Source organism: Acanthopagrus latus, chromosome 19 (genome assembly GCF_904848185.1).
Source record: "Acanthopagrus latus isolate v.2019 chromosome 19, fAcaLat1.1, whole genome shotgun sequence".
NCBI lineage: Eukaryota > Metazoa > Chordata > Actinopteri > Spariformes > Sparidae > Acanthopagrus > Acanthopagrus latus.
In genome coordinates this window covers 20826377-20847049 of record NC_051057.1, presented here as the reverse complement: position 1 = coordinate 20847049, position 20673 = coordinate 20826377, and the positions used below count along the sequence as shown (strand labels likewise).

Genomic DNA, 20673 nt, shown 5'->3' with positions numbered 1-20673 from the left:
GTTCTTATACTGCAGAGTCTTTGTGTCAGGACGGATGGTTGACAGCACGAGGCTTTGACATCAGAGATTTAACTAAAACATCTAAAGTGAGATTAGGGAAAGATTGAAGGCTAAAGAATGATGTCCGAGCAATTGTAAGACAGAAAAAAGCATGTTTTGCAGGAGAAGTGTGTCAAGGCTTTACAAAAAAAAACAAAAAAAACCCACCCAGAACGCCTCCGATGACCAGCTGTGTTTGAATGAATGCAGACAGAACACAAACACTGACTCGTCCGATGGGTGAAGCTCTTGGTTGAAAGCTTATTTTCATCAAAACACACCTCCATCATCTGCACTGACTCACAAACGGTGACTAAACTGGACACCTGTGAGGCAAAAACACACCTGCATCCATTGTCTCCCATGTTGCTGCATAAAGACTTGAGTGAGACTCGAGAAAATGACGGGGCAAAAGACAAATGTCTGACCTGGGATGACTCAGAGTGTGAAGAAGAAGAAGAAGAAGAGGAAGGAGAAGAAGAAGAAGGCTCTTTAGCAACACTCAGACCTTCAACAAATTTAGCAGGAATGTTGCCTGACAGCAGCACCGGTCAGCCCGCGTGAGGTCAGAGAAGTGAGGACGGCTTATCGCCGCTGCCGCCTCTCTAACAGCATCACTCACAGGCTCTTATCTGTCTGAGCTGTCAGAGACGAGGTCTGAACACATCCTTATCAGTCCTCCCCCCTCTACCACACCGGCTCCTGCGGCGAGACTGGTGGACGCGTTTGCTGTCGGCAGATTCCATTTGGCACCGCTGCGCCGACTCTCTCCAGCCCAGACACTGAATCAGTGATGGCATCATCATCGTCACCAGCAGAGATGTTTAACTTCACCGTGCTTTAACCATGACTGTGTGAAATCTATGGGAAACCAAACCAAAAGCAGCGGACAACATTTATGTCGTCTCGTGCTCCAAACGTAACTTGATCTCATTGACCAGTAGATCTGAGCTGCATGAACACACTGAAAGAGTGATGTAGAAAGCTAGGTGGCTATGTTGACTCTTCTATGGGTTTTTAGACTTTCTATCATCTACAGGATGATTTAAAACCGAGGAAGAGGATTGTGCATTAGATCGTGAATCAGGAAAGACTGTGATGATCATTTTTGGTCAGATCATTGAACCTCTAGTTCAAGTAGGATGAGGTCTTCTAATTGCAGGACAGGTAAAATGGAGTTTCTGTCCAGAGGGAAGCGACGCTGAAGACAAAGCTCACCATTTTCTAGGCTCGGTGATCCAGGTCAGACCGAGCGAACTAAAATTAGTTAACCCCACAGGGTGCAAGGGTCATCCTCAAGGGACAATGTCAAGAATTTGGACATTGAGAGGGAGCGCTGAGTCGAACCGCTGCCCTTTTTTAAAAGAGCTGGTCAGGGTGATTTTGCGCCTGATCAGGTTGCTTCCTGGATTCCTCCCAGTCGTGTCCGACAGGGAGACCCTGGGAAAGACCCACAACGGACTGGGATGCAATTTCCAATTTGGTCTGGAATGCCCTCAAGATACTTTGGTGGAGGGAAGTCTATGCTGCTTCACTTTAGCTGAATACCACGAGGTCCGACTGACTGATGACGACTTCACTTAGTATTTTTGGAATATAAAGGTTTAATCATGAGGTTGGACTTCACCAAAAAAACACACATTCCCGTAACGCCAGCGATAAGATGAGTATTCCTTTAAACTATTTGAATATTCACTTTGATCCAGTGATAACGACTTCTTCTTCTTCTTCTTTCTACTTTAAAGACAGTTTTGGACTTGATGCTGCAGCTCCTGAGGCATCTCCTCCCTCAGGTCAAGGTCGCACTTGAGGAGTGTTTAAAAAGCTCAGGGAAAGTGAGAGAAACCACACCAGTGAGGAGGAGCAGGAGGAGCAGGAGGGTGGAAGAGGAGGAGGACTTCTCCGGAGTGTGTTAATTTGTATTTGGGGTTGTGATGTCTGAAGGGAGGGCCGGATTAGTAAGCGGTGGTCCGTAGAGAGACACACACGGAGTCGGGTTTCAGCTCTGCGAGAGGCCCCGCGAGTCCAACTCACTGAAGCTGCCTTTGTTTGACTGGGGAACCAGAGAGAGAGAGAGAGAGAGGGAGAGAGAGAGCAAGAGGAGGAAGAGGAGGAGAGTTGAGAGGCTTTTAGTTTGGAGTGAGTGAGGGAGAGCAGCAGAGTGAGCTCCATCTCGCTCTCTCTTTGCACATGAGCAGGACAACTTTGTTTTGGATCTAAGATTTCCCACCGCTGACGACGATGGCTTCACGGTAAATGAAAGGCACTGTGTTTTTTTTTTGTTTTTTTTTTTCTAGTCGACACTTTATGAAGTTTTTCCCACTTCTGTCTTTCCTGCAGCACTCCTCCCTGGTTCTTTGGATTACTTCTGCTCGTCCTCCGGTTCTGCTGCCGCCGCTCCTCTGCCTATCAGCTGCTGGACGGTACGTGCACACTCACTCTCTCTCTCATCATTTTTTTTTTTTTTTTGCTGGCTCATGAGTTCTCATCCGCTGAACGTGATTGGTGAATCCGCTGCGCTCTGGTCCTGGCAGGCTCGCGATGATGATGTCACTTTGAGAAAGATGCTTAAACAGCAGAACTGTAACAAGAGTTTTATGCTTTTACTGGGTGATCATGTGAATGGTGTGCTGATCGTTCGGTACATTGGAAAATTTAAATGAATGAATTTTACAATAAAGTTGAAACAGTGATGTTATGGTCTTCCAAATATTTAGAAAGCCAAGCCAAGTTCTTAATTAACTCAGTATTTAAGACATGTATTGGTTATTTTTCCAGCAATATCTCAGCAATAGCGCTATTTAATGTCCTCTGTATCTGCACATCTGTTTGGCTCTTTCCACATGACGTAGATGATCTTCAAACTGTCGATCATGGGAAAGTTTTCAGTCTTCGTTACGAGGGAGAATTTGCATTAAACCCTCATTTGATAAAAGAAGTAGATCCCACAGGATGCTTGATGTTGGAACCCCACTGTATAACGCAGATTGCACAAGGAATATTGTGCTAATGGAGTTTTCCAGAGTGAAACAATCTTTGCTGGAAACTTTCGGGGACCGTCTGTCTTCAGATGAACCCCGTGACATCAGAGCCCATTAGAGCGATACCTGCTGGCTTCTGTGCCGTACGATGGTTCCAATTATGCCCCGACTGACGTGCCTCTCGGAGCCTGTGTGAGCCGCGTCGCTGCTGTTTTCACAGCTTAAAACTGGATTTGCACCGTGATGAATGGATCAATCACTACGCTCCAACATGTTCCCAATTAGCGCTGAAGGAGCTGCAGATTTTTTTTTTCCCCTCTCCAGCGCAATTGGAAACAGGCAAAAAAAAACCCAAAACCTCCCAACGTGCACAGTGACAGACAAGCGCCGCAATCAGTAGCACTTGTGTGATTAAGGTGGCTGAAGATGATGTAATGCAGCTGAACCTTCAGTGTGGGCTGGAGGGAGATGAAGGTCATTGTCAGCATGTCTGAGAGCTTCATTAGTTTTCATCTTGGCCTTCAGAACCGGCTAATATGCCATCGCGGCAGTCGTCAGTGTCCTGGAATCCAGATTGACATTTGCAGCAGTTTGTGTGTGTGTGTGTGTGCGCGTGTGTGTGTGTGTGTGGATATATTGAACTATGATCACCACGAGGACCTCCGTGTCACAAAAGCAGCTTTGTTTGGGGCCCGGTCAAATAATTACGGGGGTGTCTTTCGCTAACGTAGCCCCGCGGAGCTTAATTGTCGCAAGTCTGACATTTTGAATTAAACGCCACTTTTGGGTACAAATGTGTGTGTGTGTGTGGAGTTCAGTTGATGTCTGACTAAAGAAGAGTCTTTTAGAAGTGTGATTTCATGGTCCAGTTTCCTCCACTGTGGATCCTGCAGCGGCTGGGCTGAGCCAGAGACTCCTCTCTCAGGCTGTTTGTGCTTTTGCCACATTCATAATCCTCTGTCATGATTCACTTTTTCAAAAGGAGGAGGGAAAAAAAGACGTGTGTGTGTGTGTGTGTGTGTGTGTGTGTGTGTGTGTGCACACTCATGCTGGCTCACTAGTCAGAGAGAGAGAGAGAGCACCAGGGACAAATATTTCCAGGCTGCATGTTGTAAATATTCTTGAAAACAGAGCTGTCGCCGTGGCAACACTCACATTTCTATGCACCGATTGTTGAAATGAAGCTGATATAATCCCTTTTCTCCAGCGTGAAATAATCCACGCCACTTCCTCCAGCTGTGAAGCTGTCACTGTCTCTATCCACCCAGAAAAGGTTCAACTCTACTTTTTTTTTTTTTTTTTTTTTTTAAGAGTGGATGCAGCAGAACTGAGAGAGTCGGCAGGACAACAGGGATTTCTGTGAACGGGACAGAAATCAGTGATGTCACACATTTTTGAATTTTGACAGAATTGGAGCGGCACAAATCAACAGCGTTTGGTTGTGGATATGTTAGCTTGGATCTGTAGAACACCTGAAGAGATAGAAACCGGATGAACGATTGACTGACTTTTTAAATATTTTCAAAAGAAAAGAGAGAAATGTATCAACACATCATGGATAAGTGAGCCAATGACTGAGCAGATGACTAGATGGTTGGTTATTTCGATGCGATATTGCATCGTTTATTTGGACGTCAATGTGATACAAGCCAGTTTTGCAAAAGCTGCAGACTTGCAGTAAAGTTTACTTTGAATCAACTCCACTAACACACAGAAAACATGACTTAACGAGAACATTTAACTCAAGTTTAAAGATCGTCATATCACCAACATTAGCTTAACCCTGTGGCATTTTGTGTTGCATGAGTTAGCCTAGCAGCTAGTGGACTTTTCCCTGGCCCACAGCGAGCCAGGGTTGAAATCCAGCCCTTTTGCAGTCTGACGCTGTTGAAACATAGCAGCTCACGTTGCCTCAGCGAGAGCAACAAGTTGGCAGATAGCTGAGCGTGTCGGCGTGTTTGTCCGTTGACCCGTCTCCTCTCCAAAATCCAAAAAAATGTTTCAACACCGCTGATTTATTCCAGAGAAGGGAGGAAATATAATCACCATCTTTTTCTTGGCTGCTCGCCGCTACCTGCCTAGTGACGGCGCTGTTTGGATGTTTAGGAAGAAGGTTAACGGACGAGGAGATGCAGAAGTTTCCTGGGAACGTCAAGATAAAGGGGAATTATCATCGCAGATGGAAGGATTATTGGTTATATGGAGTTAATGATCAGCTGAATGGATGAAAGACAGGGAAAAAAACCACATTAATTAATGGGTGAATTCATGAGTAAGACAAACGAGTTTCATGCAAAGAGGCGGATGGCTGAATAAATGGGTATATGAACAGAGGAATAAATGTATATTATGAAAAACAAAAGGCTCAGAACAACATAAAGAAGTAAACAAACCAACAGAGGTTCCCTTGTGTTCCTAAAGTCATGGTTCTCATTCTACAGAAGGATCATAAAAGCATACTCTGCGGCTATAATCCCCTTTTAGTCTCTGCTAATGAGGAACAAACACATGGTACAGTACATCGTCTTTTAGCCCGGAGGTGCTAATGTGCACCCACATGCACACACTTGTGTGTATGCCTTCATACCACGTCGACAAGAAGAACACACACATGCAAACATGCGACACACACATGATGTCCTCCATCTGCTGTGCACATGGTGATTATCCACAAAATGATAATGTTTTTAATTATGTTAATGGGACGACACGAAGGCCCGGGACGCCGCTGGCTGGAAGGGATGATGAGTACGATGACGTGGCTGATGATGTGGGCCTCAGACAATGTGGCCACGGTGAAGACACCGGGGTGATGAAGAGGATAATGATGATGAGGACGAGGTTGACAGCGACAGTGACGGGTGGATTATGATTCGAGTCCTCGGAGAGCCGCGATGTGAACGCAGGGTGTCGGTGGATGTTACAGAGCAGGGACTTGGACTTTTGATTTACAGATGAAGCTGTTGTGAATCAGAACATTGGCTGGACTTTGAGTTTAAAGAGTTTGTTTCCAAAGTTAAGCAAAGTCTGGTCCACTGCTACCAAAGGCAGAGCTCATTCTTCTCTTCTTCTTATCTGTTGTTTGTTCAGTGACGTACGTTTGGTCTCTTTCTCCCCCTCCTCAACCTTCGGGGCTTTAATTTATGGCAGAAATCTCCTTGTCACTTGTAACACGGTGACTCTTTTGTTATCACTGTTGCCTCACAGCATGACGGCCCAGCTTTCATCTCCCAGCCGGGACAGAACCTCGTCTGTGGGGAGTCTGCATGTTGCCACCCTTGCGTGTTTTTTTTCCTGCGGGTGCTCCAGTTACCTCGTCCATTAAAACATGTGCGTTGGGTTAATTCAATGTCCCTGAGCAATGCATCTGCATGGGTTAAATGCAGAGACGTTTCAACATGTTGTACTCGGTATGATTTTATGTGACCAATTAAGATTCTTCCTCTAACAAAATCACCGACCTTTATATCCCCAGTGAACCAGAACCAGACATTCAGCGCTGGTTTTAAGTGACTCCTCTGATGTCAGGAGGAATACAAGCTAATACACATCCAGCTTAAACAGCCGTCAGAGTGATAAAGTGCAAAAACAACTTCTCTGCTCCCCCATTCTGACAGGAAGCACACGAACACACCACAGTCGGAAGAACGACTTCCCAGCTCAGGAAGTCAGACCATCCGACGAGCACGTGAATGCAGCATCTGTTTGAGGTCGCTCAGAGTATTTTTCACATTTTTTGTTTTCTTGATGCAGTCTGGGGTATTTACGTAGCTGGTATCTAAGAGTGATTACAGTTAGATGCAGACAAAGCGGACTGTTGGACCTCGGTGGAGGAATGTGTCACTCTAGTCATAAAGAAGGATCCATACATCGGATTATAAACACACAAGACACTGGAAATTGTTCTTGTTTCTAAATTCTGGAAACTATTAGTGAGTGAGAGCTGATTCCTGAGAGTTCGAGAGGGTTTTCTCTCTTGTGTCCAAACAAAAGCTGTGGAGAAAATGGACATATAAGTGTAGATGGCAGTTAAATAGAAACATGGAAGTAGAGACGGATGGAAGCTGTACCTGAATGTTTCACACAGATGAGCTGCTGTAAATCCAGCAGCTCATAGTTTTGCTAATAGAATTAAGATGACACTGAGTTTTTTAGGAGTGTAATGTGTAAGTCCTTCCACGTCCATTTGGTCTTAATTCTGCCTTAATCAGATCCTCCAGTTTGATGTAGGTCATCTGGACCGCAGCCCTGTAACAGAGGGAACATGCCAGGTTTTAATCTAAAGTGTAATTTCAACTCGAGTGCACAGTCAGATTCTCCATCCCGTCCAACAATGATTTCATGAATGAGCAAAGAAAAACCGCACACAGCTCCGGAGGCTTTTTAAAAGTCTGACGTTCTCCTCATGAGTGAATGTCCAGTTTGTTTCCATCCGAGCGACGTCAACTTAAATCCAGTTCGTCTGAGTTTATCCTTGTGCCACAAATGATACCAGGCACATAATCACAACAACAAGCACTGAGCGACAAAGCTGTCAGCAATTTAAAAAATAAAGAAATAAATACATAACCAAACGAGATGGTGATGACTCGGTGAATGTTGGGTAAAAGTGGCCAGATGTTTATACTCTGCATGTCAACTGTACGAGTGGGCTGGACGAGTTTATACAGAACTGCTTTCTTCATCATATCATGAGGTCACGATACAAAGATTACTCACATCGCAGTCACTTGGCAGATAGGCTAACTAAAAGCAATAAACTTTGGGATCCAAAACTGTAATAAAGTAAATATGTGATGTGATTTTTGACTATCGTGCTGATGATCTTGCGCAGGGAGTGAGCTTTTGTTTTTGTACAGTTTGGCTCAAGATCACTTTGAGATTAATCGCAAGGTGATCGGGATTTTTGGACTCGAGCGAGTTAGTAGGCAAAACTGTTTGTTACTTTTATCTGCCTTTACAAGAGGCATAAGTAGAGACATTTTTAGAGTGTGTAACGTCAGAGATGGCGGTTGTATGACAGATCTCACACCATTTCCCCCCCACGTCAAAATCAGGAAACATACAGCAGCCGATCGTGTCGCTGCACCGACGCCAGGCACAGTTGAGATACACAGGAGTTTAAAGGAAAGTGAGGATGTCAAGCTAATCTGCAGGATTACCAAGACAAGAGATGAAATTTAAACACTGAAATAAAACACTCATTATTTGTTCAAGCACTCTGGTAGGATGAGCTGATGGCGTCATGTCAAAGAAGTTGGTGTCGTGATACAACCCGCAGAAAAAAAGGCCTTTTAAAACCATATTTTTGGGCAAAATCACAAAACTATTCAAGTGTTGTTTGTCAGAAGAGACCATTGACAGTGAAGTTATGCTCTTCATTTAGATAGAAGCTTGCTCTTGTTAGCCCCCAGAATAGTTGCTCGGGGGACGATGCCAACATGGCTGCTGAGTGGCACGACTTGTCTAAAAAAGACAAAAGCTCTGTCATCTCCTGCCATCGAACAATAAAAAAATATAAAAAAACTGAGAAGTTAAAAATAAAATGTCCCAGTAGTTTGCAGTTCATGTCTTGGTTATAAAGAAAAACTTGAAACACTCAAAACCACAATTCTTTCATAATTTAATCCTCCTCTAAATCAACTTTATTCGTATTTTCGTTGTTTGTTTGTCCTTTGGAGATCGTCGCGAGCATCTCGTGTGGCTCTTTACGCTTTCACGTGTCAGCAAGATCTAAAGTGGTTCAAGATGTGCTGCAGATTGTGTTGCACATGTCTCTGCATCCCACATTATTCTTGTTAACTTCCACGAGCTGCCAAATTCAGTCCGATATGACAGTTTTTCTTTATCATCTTCATCTGGATCCTAATTAATTTCTTTCACTCATAACTGATGCGGTTTGTTCTCGTGACTTCCTCCCACTGATGGTTTGTAGTTTGTGACCTTGATCATTATTTCTATTTGTGTTGTGATGAAGAGATGTAACAGACCCGTGAAAAACGTTCAGAAAGGAAACAAGACACAATGTAATAACAGTAAAAAGAAAAATCGATCACTGTCACATTATGTAAGTGACTCTGGATTCTGCTGACTGGACGCTCTAAGGTGGAAAGCTGCAGCACAGTCTCAGGGCCTCGACGGTCGTATCTGCAAATAATCTAAGACAAACCCCAAACCAAAAACACATGCGTTATCCTGCAGCGTAAACAGGAACTGCTATATTCGTCCTGGACCAAACAGCCCACTATTTCTGCGTCGTGGACGCGGCGCGGCGCAGATGATGTGAAGGATGAGATGGATGACTGTCTTCAAAGCCTGAACGCAAGAGGACAAACGCAGGATGTGTTGAGTTTAGGATGGGAAGGGTAGAGGTGTGACGCCAAATGTCAACTTTGACCTCCGTCCTTTGTACTTTTTAGAGTTTATTCATGTCCTTCGTCTTCAAGTCAGACGCATCACTGAGAGGATCTGTGAGTAGTTTTTGCTTCCCGGATTTTAATGGAATCCTTTTTTTCAGTGGGACATTTTGACGGCGCATTAGCAAATTAGAATTTTTAAGATAACGTATCGTAGCTTAACCTCTCGATAATTGCTCCTTATCTGAACATCCGTCATCGCTCTTTTAAACTCAAAGCTTTCGGCCATCAAAGAGCTTTGACACCAAAACGTCCTGAACGCTTTGTTTGATGTGCTCGCCTGTTTACTTTGCTCGGCCTTGGTTTTAATGTCGGGTGATGCAGATCAAAGAGGACGGCACCGCGACTCCTCTCTCTCTCTCTGTCTCTCTCTCTCTCTCTCTCTCTCTCTGTCTCTCTCTCTCTTTTTTGATCAGATTCTTTCTCTATGTGAATATATTCTGGTGTCTTCACATCGTCGCGGGCATTTTCTAACATTTTACAGACCAAACAACTGATCGATTAATCAACAAAATGCTCGACAGATTAGCCGGCAATGAAAATAATTGATAGTTGCAGCTGACATCATTGTATTTGTTGCTCATTACATCCTTACTGAAGTCCTGGCAGCTGGTTTACAGGCACGACTTCATGTAAATCTGCCTTCTTACATTTAAAGCTCCCTCCATAAGTTGCTCTACCGATGGACAACTTTGTGATTTCCTTCAGCAGATGCTGACGACCCTCATTGCATTGTGCAAACACACAACTTTACAGTCTTTGCACGTTGAGTATTCACGCACAGAAAACCCAATTAAAACATCCGCTGCAGAGATCAGCAACATGGGAGCTCGACCTCCGACCTATTCAGACAATAAAGCTCAGAGCAGCCGACCTCTGACTAGAGGATGAATTATTAGTCCCAGACCAGCTGTTAAAAACACGACGGAGAAACAGTGACGTTCCCTCCGGCGATGCTTCTAACTACCACGAGCTCGCGTCGAGCTGTTTAATGGCCAATTACAGACTGTGGCTGCTGACACTTTCAGTGAGTGCCACTGTGAATGTGACTCAGGATGAAAAGAGAAATTCCTGCTGGAACATTACAGCACATAAACATGGTTACAGCAGTGAAGGGCCGGGCTGTGCCGGAGCCACAGAGCATCCTGTGTGCTCTGAGGACATTTCCCTGAATAAAATATGACACGAGTTCTCCTGCATTCCTGTAGGGAAATAATCGCTCATCAGGAGGGATTAGCCGTGCATCGAAAAACTTTGATTGACGATCATGTAAAGTGGTCTGAATTGGCGTGTTTGTTTTTCTGGGAGCGGCCGGCCTTCCTGGCTCTTTTTTTTTGCACCACAGAAGTCCGATGGGTGAAAACATGGAATTTCTAACAGTCCCTGGAAAGTGTCCATCATGGAGGAAAGATGGAGCTGAAACAAGCAGGTGTCTGTTCTGAGACCACAGTGAAGGAGAAGACGCGTCCTGTCGGACAGCAGCGGAGCGTCTGAGTCTCCGGTGACGTCACGGAGTGCCGAGCAGCTGCACGCGGCTCAGAAACATGTAAGAAATTAAGATTCCAGTGTCCTTAATTTACCCCAGTCGTCGTTAAAGTCCCACTCTGTGTTAATGACACTGTAGAAAAGTACATGCTTGTTTACGAGCATGTCAGGATGCCCATTTCAGTGAGTGTGCCTGTTTGCGCCTGAGGGGGAGGACTCGATGGGAACAGATTGATGACGGCTTCCTTTCTCTTTTGTTTTACTCTGAAATATCACCTCTGCCCTCCTTCGCTCGCTGATCTTTGCTCGTTTGATCAGCCTGTTGCCTTTAAACCAGGGTGTCGGTGTTGAAGATGATCGTGTTAAGGTTTATTGCCACATGCCTGAAGCTAAATGTTTGTTTGAACAAGAAGTTTAGCTGATCATCTGCAAAAATGGTTGAACAATAACTCATCACCAGCCCTTTTTTTTTAACGCACTTCATCCCCAAAAGTGTTTGGACATCTGACGTCAACCCAGTGAACATCTATATCCAAAACCGTGGGCTTAAATGTATTTAACTTTGCTGGTTCCACAGGATTATTTTCCCCACTCAGCTGAAAGGAAAAAGTTAGATCAGCCACCAATATTGTGCAATAAAGCCTGACTCACAATCAGCATTTAATTTCATCCCACCTGGGCTCGATCTGCGACAGTTACTCAACGAATTGATTAATTGATCCATGAAAAATCTATTCGGATAACTGATTAAAAGTTTGAGTTCAATTTCAGACAAAATTCCCAACTTCTGAAAAGTAAGGTTTTGCTGCTTTTCTTTGTCATTTGTGATTCGGGTTTTGGCTGTTGGTTTAATAAAAAACATCGATTTTAAAGTCTTAACTTGATTAATCGTAAAAAGTAATCGTCAAATGAATCAGTTTAGTTGCAGCCCTTGTTGTGGTCGAGTCTCTGTGACCAAACGGTCCACAACATCTCCACGCGATGGGGGGCGAGGATCAGGAAATGTCGGGGCTTTCCACAAACATTTGATCTTTAATGTCGCTTTTTAATTGTTTTGTTCTAGGCTGATTTTTGAACATCAAAATAAAGCGTGAGTGCTAAAACATGACCTTACAGCAGGTCGCAGCTCAGCAGTGTCCCCCGGCATGTTGCCCCAACCTTGAACCTGTTAATGGCTCTGCTTTGGTCTCCTGTCAAGCTGATGGATGACTTCAGCAAACCAAACAGCAGACTTCAAAGAAGGTCTCGGGCTTAACTTAACTCTTGACTTTTGTGTTGCGTCCTTGTTGGAACCGTCTGTCGCCCGCTTGCTCGATTCCTATCGGCGCTTGTGTGATGCAAGTTTCTCTGGTGATTATAATCACGGAGGGGTGGATAATTTATCTTTGGCAGCTTGGAAACAAACACATTTTTCGATGGCTTGTCGGACAAGCGTGACGTAAATACCCCTGAGGAGCGTCCGCAGTGAGCATCCTGATTGTTTCCCAGTGGGAGGCGGGATTAGTGCTGGTGTTGATGGTGGTTTTTGTGGCGTGTGTGTGTCTGTGTGTGTGTGTGTGTGTGTGTGTGTGTGCGCTCAGCTGGTCTGCAGCTGCGTTGTTTTTGGGCACACTGTCGACTCTCTTCCTGAATATCTCACCACGAATCTAATTAACGGCCGGGTCTGAGTTTACCTTATTGTTTTGACACCGGCGGCGAGTAAACATCCTTCAAACATCCGTCTTTATCTCCGTCTGACCTTCTCTCATTTCTTTGTTGTAGTCCTTTTTTATGCCTCCCTGTCATTTAAATGCCTTGCTTTGCTTTTTTTCTGTTTCTTTTTTCTCATATTGTCTCTTCCTTTCTTTACATAACTGTTTGCTTTCTTTTCTCGTAACCTCCCACAGGTGTGACAAAAGGCAGCGTGCTGTTTATTCTGCTGTGTGTGTGTGTGTGTGTGTGTGTGTGTGTGTGTGTTGATTCTGCAGATTCGTGCGTGAAATAATAACTCAGGAAGTCAGCTTCTCACCTCGGTCTGCGGTTCTCGGCCTCTCATTAGCGCCGCCACTTATTATGTTTGTGTGTGTGGTAGACACTTTCTCCTCCACCACACCAAACATGAAGGATGTGGCGCAAAAATATCCCTCAGAAGTGGTAATGTGCTTTTTTTATTTAATAAGTTAAGACTATTTTCCTTGGAAAGGATAGAAAGGATCGAAGACGTCACTTCTTTCATTAGCTGCGTCTGCAGGAAACAGATCATAATATTCACTTAAACATGAGAAAGAATCAGAATCAGTTCGACCGGATAAGTCGAGTAAAGAAATGTTCTTCACTGACTCAAAGCTGGTTGTGGCTTTAAATATGGATTTTGTTTCTCGTGGTGGGCTTGTAACACATTAGATAGATCTGTTTCATATGGCTGTGGTTGATAAGTGCAGCATCATTTGGCCATGACGTGTCCCGAGCTCTTGACGTCTCTGTAATTATACTTGTCGATGGTCTGCAGTAAAAGTCGTATTGAAATGCTCAAGATTTTCCCGATGGGATACTGAATATCCATCCAAACGGGCTCCAATGTTTATGGGAGAATGTGTTCTGGGCGTTTTCATTTCTCTGCCGTTTTTCGTCCTCGCCAACGCTGATTTCACTTCAGCCCATTTTACATTATTGCCGTCGCTGAATCTGCAACGCTTATTGAACGAGCAGCCGTAAAGTTGCCAGATATGTGGTTTTGATTATTCCCTTCCTATTACCCGTCTTTGCATGTGGTCTTAAAACAAACAAAATGTGATTAAAACATCCAAGTCAGGAGAAACAAAAAGCTAACGGAAATATGTTTTGTCTTCTCATTTCAAACTGTATTATCTTCATGTCTGAGGTGAAATCCTGTTGGTCCGGTTCTACCGGGGAAAAAAAAGTTTCGCATTTGGTCGCTGCCCAATTTTAAAAAATGAGAACCAGGTTTGTTTACTACAGTTGACAAGCAGAACATTGCAGCTGTAATCAGCCATGTTGATTGCTCTAGAATTGGTTTATTTAACCTCAGAGCTTTGTGGATTTATTCTCACGTACCTTTTTGTTGCTGAATGTTAAATCAGGCAACGTAATGAAAGGGAAATAATCAGATTGGCATTGTTTTCTCAAACGCTTCTTGATTGAGTGAGAGCAGAGAAACGCTTTAGAGCTGCAGTTCTTTTTTTTCATGCTTGTGATTCAAGTTTTGTAATATTCAGTCAAATATTCTTGGAATCAAGCGAAGGTCTTGTCCTCCGTCACTGATTCCAAGAGATGTATAATTAGAGTATAATCTGCATCTTAATGGGATGAACGTTGTATTAACCCTGCCTCTGGGGAGCCACTTCAGAAATGATTGCAATTAAACCAAAGAAAAGTTGTTTTAAAAAAAAGCGCTAGTTCATTAGAACCATCGCGGGTCAATACTGACTGCACAACCGAGTCTGGAACAAACTGGATCGGTATTTGCTGAAGCTACAGCGGCGTTAAGTTTCTGGGACAATTTTCGATTGTTAAATATTATTCTAGGTGTTTGCAGAGAGCTTTTCTTCTTCTTCGGGTCTCGGTTGAACAATGCTGTCATCAGTCCGTCCCTCAGCAAACACCAGACATCTCCGTCTGGTGCTCCGGCACCTGAAGCTTTCAGCGGCCTCTTTTCACCAGAGTAGAAAGAAAAACAGCTCCTTTTTTTTCCCAAAAAGCTTTTAAAGCTGAGAGTTGGTTCGACACCCATTCAGCCCCTGAAAACAGATGTTTTTATTACACTTTACTGGAAATGTGTGTGAGTAATGTCCGTAGATTTGGATCCAGAGATTAGTTATAGACCACCCCTGTGTTACACTCAAACTTTCCTCTCCCACAGACGTTGGAGCAAAGGTGAGTCCCTGTTTGGCTGTTGTCCTCCAGAAAAAGTGCCACTTCCTTGCTGTCTCAGCAGCTTCTTTCCAATTCCGCTGAGTCACAGCGACATTATTAAACAATAGGATTTAAGCACAAACACTGTTTGACGGAGCAAAGTGCAGAAAGAACTGTTTCTGTCGATATTCAGCCGTTTCCGCTGGAACCGGATGACATAACCAGCTGAATTTTTTCTGTTTGTTCAGTTTAAGCGGTCCTGGTGAGAAGTAATTTGCTTTCCTCACAAACAGCAACTCCTCTCGTGATGTCGTACCCATAAAAAGGGATTGAACCTTGGCAGTGTGGGGGAGCTTCAGGCAGACGATTTAATGGGAAACCATGTTGGTCAGAAGCATGTACTGTATCTGGCGAGCAGAACCTGAAATTAACTGCAGCGAAACAGTGAAATACTGGTTGGATTTTGCCTGCGGGTTTGTCTGGCAGGCCTATAGAGGTTTCTCTGGTAAGGAGATATGCGTTTTTTTTTAAGAGGTCAATCCTATTATGTCGTATTTTTTAATCCATCACAGCTGTACAAGTTTCTTTTGGCGTCCTTGGTTTTTATAATCCCGCAGGTTTTGCCCCCCGATTTCCTCTCATAACTGTCATATAAAATGTTTGTATGTGTTTATACTGAAATCTTTAACTTTTAGGAAGATCTGATGTTGATTTGCTTTGTGAAAACGGTTGCTGCTAGTTCCAAACTGGAGAACTGAGAGCAAAAAAAGACCAACATGTTTCCAAGGCTCCTGCTCCTAAATCAGCTCCCAGCTATCAATAAAAAAGTCTTGTCTCTCCGTTTGAACAATGCCCTGTACATCCCCCTCCTCAGCAAACTCTAACAGCCGGGTCAAACCTGGCAACGTGGCCAATGGGAACAGACCCAATTTAATGCGATGTTGTGGTCGCCTGAGGAGACTTCTGCCTCCTGACTTATGCAGGCATACCTCGATTTGATAACTCTCCCACTGGCAGCAGATACGAAACATGAACTCTGGCCCAATTTCCTCTCTGCAAATAACACCGACTGGGAAATTGCTTTTGATGCATTACTGAGCACAACCTGACTGCGAGAGACTCGTGGCAGGAGCTCATGTTTTGGCAGAGGTTTTATCTTTTGTTTTGGTTCTTTTTCCCTCTCTCGGGTTAGCTGAGCTGTAAAGTTGTGAAGTGTAAAGTGATACGGTTCAGGTGGACACGTGGATTGCCGGAGATTGTAGCAGTTAAACTCACCTTTTTTCGAGTAGTAGTAGTTGCTCTTGTTGGTTAACGGTGACCAGAAGGAACCTCAGATGTTTGTCAGTTTTCCTCCTGCTCAGGAGAAACACAGGATTTGCAGTTTAATAAAGACAGGATGCTGACACAAAAGTGATAAAATGGAGAGTTATAGATGTAGAAACTCGCTGACTTCACACGTTTGATCCAAGCAAAACATCTTCAAATAAAACCAGGGAGCTGTATCATTAATACTGAAAGACTTTGCTGCTTTTCCGTGTCCTCATGTTGGCAAGCTGGAAAGGTTCAGCGGTTAATTCTGTGACAGGTTCCCTTGATCCTACTTTTTTCCTCATCTCACTCCTAAAAGAAATATTTTTAATGGCAGGATTGTAAAATCTGACGGCTCGGCCCTTCCCCCCACCCTCAGTGTGTTTCTGCAAAAGATGAAGTCCACTGAGGAGCTTCAAGGCCTTCCTGTGAAGTTTCCAACACATGATGCAACATAAATGTAATGGTCTGGAGCATGAAACCGGGGGAACAGGCGGTGGTATTAGTGTTATTACAGCCTCGGCTTGTCTTGTAACCCTGGAGGGAACTGTGGTGTTCGTCAGGGTTGTGACCGACGAGGTCTCTCGTGGTTTCTGATGGGAAAGGACTGTGGTTTCAGAAACATGTTTCTTCCGTGTTCATTGAGCAGCGGCAGTCAACCACGACTGAGAAAAGCTGTCTGGAAAGCATGAATTTGATTTATTATCCCCCCCAAAAGTGTGATCACACCTATAGTGCAGGAAGGAACACACTGCAGAGAGTGATCCTCGGTCCTGTTTGGTTTTGTTTGGCGTCTCCCTGCGCGAGTAACTGATGGCGACAAGACTTCAGCAAAATCGAACATTTCGAGAATGTTTCTTGTGGATGGTTTGGAGAGCTTTTCAGTCATAACAAACTTCTGGATCAGGATCCACTTTGCAGGGAGTTTAGTTAAAATCTGGACACAGACCAATAAGCCAAATTCTACAAAACTGACAAAGTAATAAAAGCCAGTTCCAAATTACAATAAATATTTGAGCTTCTAGATTGAAAACAGACAGATTTTTGCACGTCCTTCGAGGAAGCTGCTCAGCTGCGAACCACGTCCCTGCGAATTTGTGCCATATGTGTAACTGTATGTCTAATTTGTGTGTAAACTTCTTGAGCGGAGCTGCCTGAGGATGCAAAATGAATTTCAGTGTGAACTCACAAAGTCGTATCTTGTCGTTTTACTTAAATAACACGAAGAGGAGGTGTGAGAAACACGACTTCAGTGGTCCAATCAGATCCGGCTTTTACGCCTTTCAGCATGCACAGTGTGTCAGATGATGTGATACGGGTCCCGGCACGGCTTGGCAGCGAGACGTGTCGGAACACAAATTGAACCCAGACCGATCTGCGCTTGTGGTCTCTCAGGATCTGTCAAGAGACGCTGAGACTTCCACGGTCATAGCGTCTGAAGCACTCAGAGCACAAGAGACAAGTCAAATTAGGCGTGTTAAAGCAAAAAAAAAAAAACTTAAGACATGCTAGTCTTTCTGTTGTGGCCTCGAGGCACCCTAGACACAATAAATTGTCTTCCACTATGAAGAAACAATTGTGTGTTATTCATTTTCGTCTTTGTGGCATCCTGGCTCGAAGGAAAAAGGGGGTCAGGAAAGTTTAAAACTCAGAATGACAGTAGGGAGAGATTAAAGTCCTATTTTTCAATATGAAGTCTTGTGTAAACTGTTACTAATCGGGCGCACATTCGCATCACTTTCATTGTTGTCTCATCAGATCAGCTCAGGCTGTGGAGATGAGTACGACTCTGGCAAAGACTCAGATGGAAACACAAGCATGTTTACATCCAAGCATCCCAGAGTAAAGTCTGAACTCAGAGAGAAGAAGAGTCTTGATTATTTCTTACTGTTCCAGACGCACGGCTGTCCATCATAAACTATCCCAAAACAGGTGTTTTGGTTTTCCAGCATTTGTTAGTCATTTGTATGCATAGTCAGTACAAGGCAGAAGGCCTGGAACCAATTCACTATGAAAAATAATATTTACATACAGTACAACTGATGCACTGTCTCATGAAGGGCTGTGGAAACAGTTTGGACTGGAGCAGAAATGGACCTGAGATTAAGGAGAGCAAAGGGAAACAGCAAAGCAAAGGAAGCAAAGTCGACGGCTCTGTGTTCTGAAATCTCCAAAGCTGAAGCTGACGTCATCTTCCAGTTCATGATGGTTCGCATCAGACATCTTGAGACTTGAGCTCCATAAGCAAATCCTGATTTTCAGTTCTTTTGAGATATTTAACGTGCGCAGAAGAGGAAATCGTCACGCTGTCAGTTTATCCTCCAGATGAGGAAACAGACTTCGGGTCAGATGTTCCGGATCAAAGCCTCTGTCAAGGTGCCAGCAGGTACTTGTCAAGGATTTTTACGGAGGCTAACATCTATGTGCGATGTCCTCTGCTGTGGGTTGGCTGTTAGCAAGGAGAGAGGCCGGCTTCTAAATCTGGAAAGCTTTACACCCATGTCAGAACTTGCACACTTAAAACGCACATGTGGCAGCAGAAGGACATCTTTACATGATCTCGGGTTGATTCCTTCTGGATTAGGTTACCTCAACACTGTAAATCAAACGGCTCATTATGGAATTGAAAGTGTTGGTTCTCAGAAGTAAAGATTAACGGTGTAAATTTATGCTCAACAGGTTGTCAGGCAGTAACAGCTTTCTCTTAATTTGTTTCATCTTTGCCGTATCAAACAGTCGACATGAAGCGAAGACTGAAGACTGTGGGCCAACACCCGTGGCATCGCTTCAAAAATCTGTCACCAAGCTAAACACAATCCACGTCTTTCACATTTAGAAGACACACAAGTCCGTGCGGAGCGATACGGACTGAATACGGCACATAAAGTCTGGTCGAAAGCTTCTAGCTGTGACTGTTAAAACAGCGCAGAGGATTCAGTCAAGCAGCGCAGCAGATGGAGCAAAGACAGCTCAGGAATGGCTCTGTTGGGATCAGCGGTGCGACGATCAGGCTAAAAAACATCCCGACCTACAACATAAATTACAACTTTTACTCATTTTTGACATCTCCTATAGACTATTTTTCTGCTAGGAATAGCTTCAAAAATTCTCCATGTGCACCTTAAAGGCATTGAAGACATGAAGCAAGCTGACCATCTTAATTTTTCTTGAACATAGGTTGTCAACTTTACACCAGGCCAGGGACTGCAGATAAAAACTACTCCCTTGGCTAATTCTGGAAAATTTGCAGTAACGTTCAATAACATACACGTGTCCCCGAGAAATAACTACATAAATTAAATGTTTCTTTTAACTGAAACATCTGATTTCCTTCACTAACTTAAGAAGCAGAGGAATGTGTGGTATAATCAGTGTAAGTGATGATTATTCCTTCAATACTAGAACAAAAAGCTGACAAGGTGAATAAGAGCTGGCAGATTAAAGTGTTGGTCGTTAAGTGTTTGTCTTTAATAAAGGGGTGTGAATATTTCACTTCCTCTCTCTACTTCATATCTTTCTGTCTGTATTTACTTTATATTTCTCTTAATCTGTCCTTTGCTTTCTCTCCCTCCTATCTTTCAGTCTAGACTCTGTGCTTTTTCTCTTCCACGTTTTATTTTCTTCTTCTTGCGAGTCAAATGCGGGCCAAGTTCAACTCACACTGCAAACCTGTGTAAACCCTGCAGATTAGACCAGTTCCCAGACTTTTCTTAGCTTGCCCAAACAGCTAGAATAGAGCACCACCCCAAGTCCAGCTCCTGCGACAAGAACAACTCAGCCACCCTGTAAACAACCTATTAAATAAACGTCTAAATAAGTGCTCTTAAAACGGTTCGGCCTTTGTTTTGGCCACACCAATCCAAGCACTTGGGAGACAAGAGGAATTTCAAGTTTGAATAACAAGCCAATGAGCTTGACCTGGTTTTGGCCTGACAAATGATGCTAACAGCTGCTGAGTGTTCCTGGTTGCTGTAGGACACTGGGGTCAAGGATTGGGGTCATTTCCTCCCCGGGGTGAACCTGGGCTTCGTTTTGACCCGATTTAGAAACTTAATTGACCAATAAGTGTTGAGACTGTTGGCATGCAAGAGGAATCCATTCTGTGATTACCTGAAGCAGCTTCCTAGCAGTGATCTGAACCCTTTTTGGCAGCAGGGTTGGATGTAAGGAGTAATTGCAGTGGTGTTATTTCCACTGTACTTGTCAGGAAATCCCTTGGCAGCTAAGCACCATGGAAGAAACAGTGCACTATAAATAAATGTTAGACACAGCTCCATCTGAGCAGTAGATAATGCTTCATTGCTTTCTATTCCGAGAAAAGTTTCTTCTTGGTTACTGGAGTGCAAAAACTGTTCTACCTTTGGTCCGAGAGGTGTTTTCCTTGGAAGCCAGTGACAGACATGTTGTGAAGAAACTGTGAAGTTGAGCATTAATACACATGCAACAACTAAAAGGGCTTAGAAGGGTTTATAGCATCAACAGTTACTGATCACTGATGCTTAGGGATGGAGGCCAACCCGTTCTCTAATCCAAAAGCATCAGTTTTTGACAAGTTGGGAAACCCACAGCGTCAAAAATCATCTTTTCTTACA

The 20673-nt window shown here is 43.8% G+C and overlaps 1 protein-coding gene across 4 annotated transcripts in view; it reads left to right on the top strand.

Annotated features, from left to right (window-relative positions):
* Positions 1 to 1075: 1075 nt before the first annotated feature.
* The window catches only part of LOC119008712 (collagen alpha-1(XVIII) chain-like), a 56739-nt gene continuing 37141 nt past the window's right edge, over positions 1076 to 20673 (top strand). For 3 of the 4 annotated variants that reach the window (XM_037079334.1, XM_037079331.1, XM_037079335.1), the window contains exons 1-2: positions 1078 to 2291; positions 2380 to 2462. In XM_037079334.1, coding sequence (XP_036935229.1) covers positions 2281 to 2291; positions 2380 to 2462 — 94 coding nt within the window. In that variant the 5' untranslated portion in view covers positions 1078 to 2280. Of the gene's footprint in view, positions 2292 to 2379; positions 2463 to 20673 lie in introns of all 4 variants that reach the window. The other variant, XM_037079332.1, reaches the window with a different exon arrangement.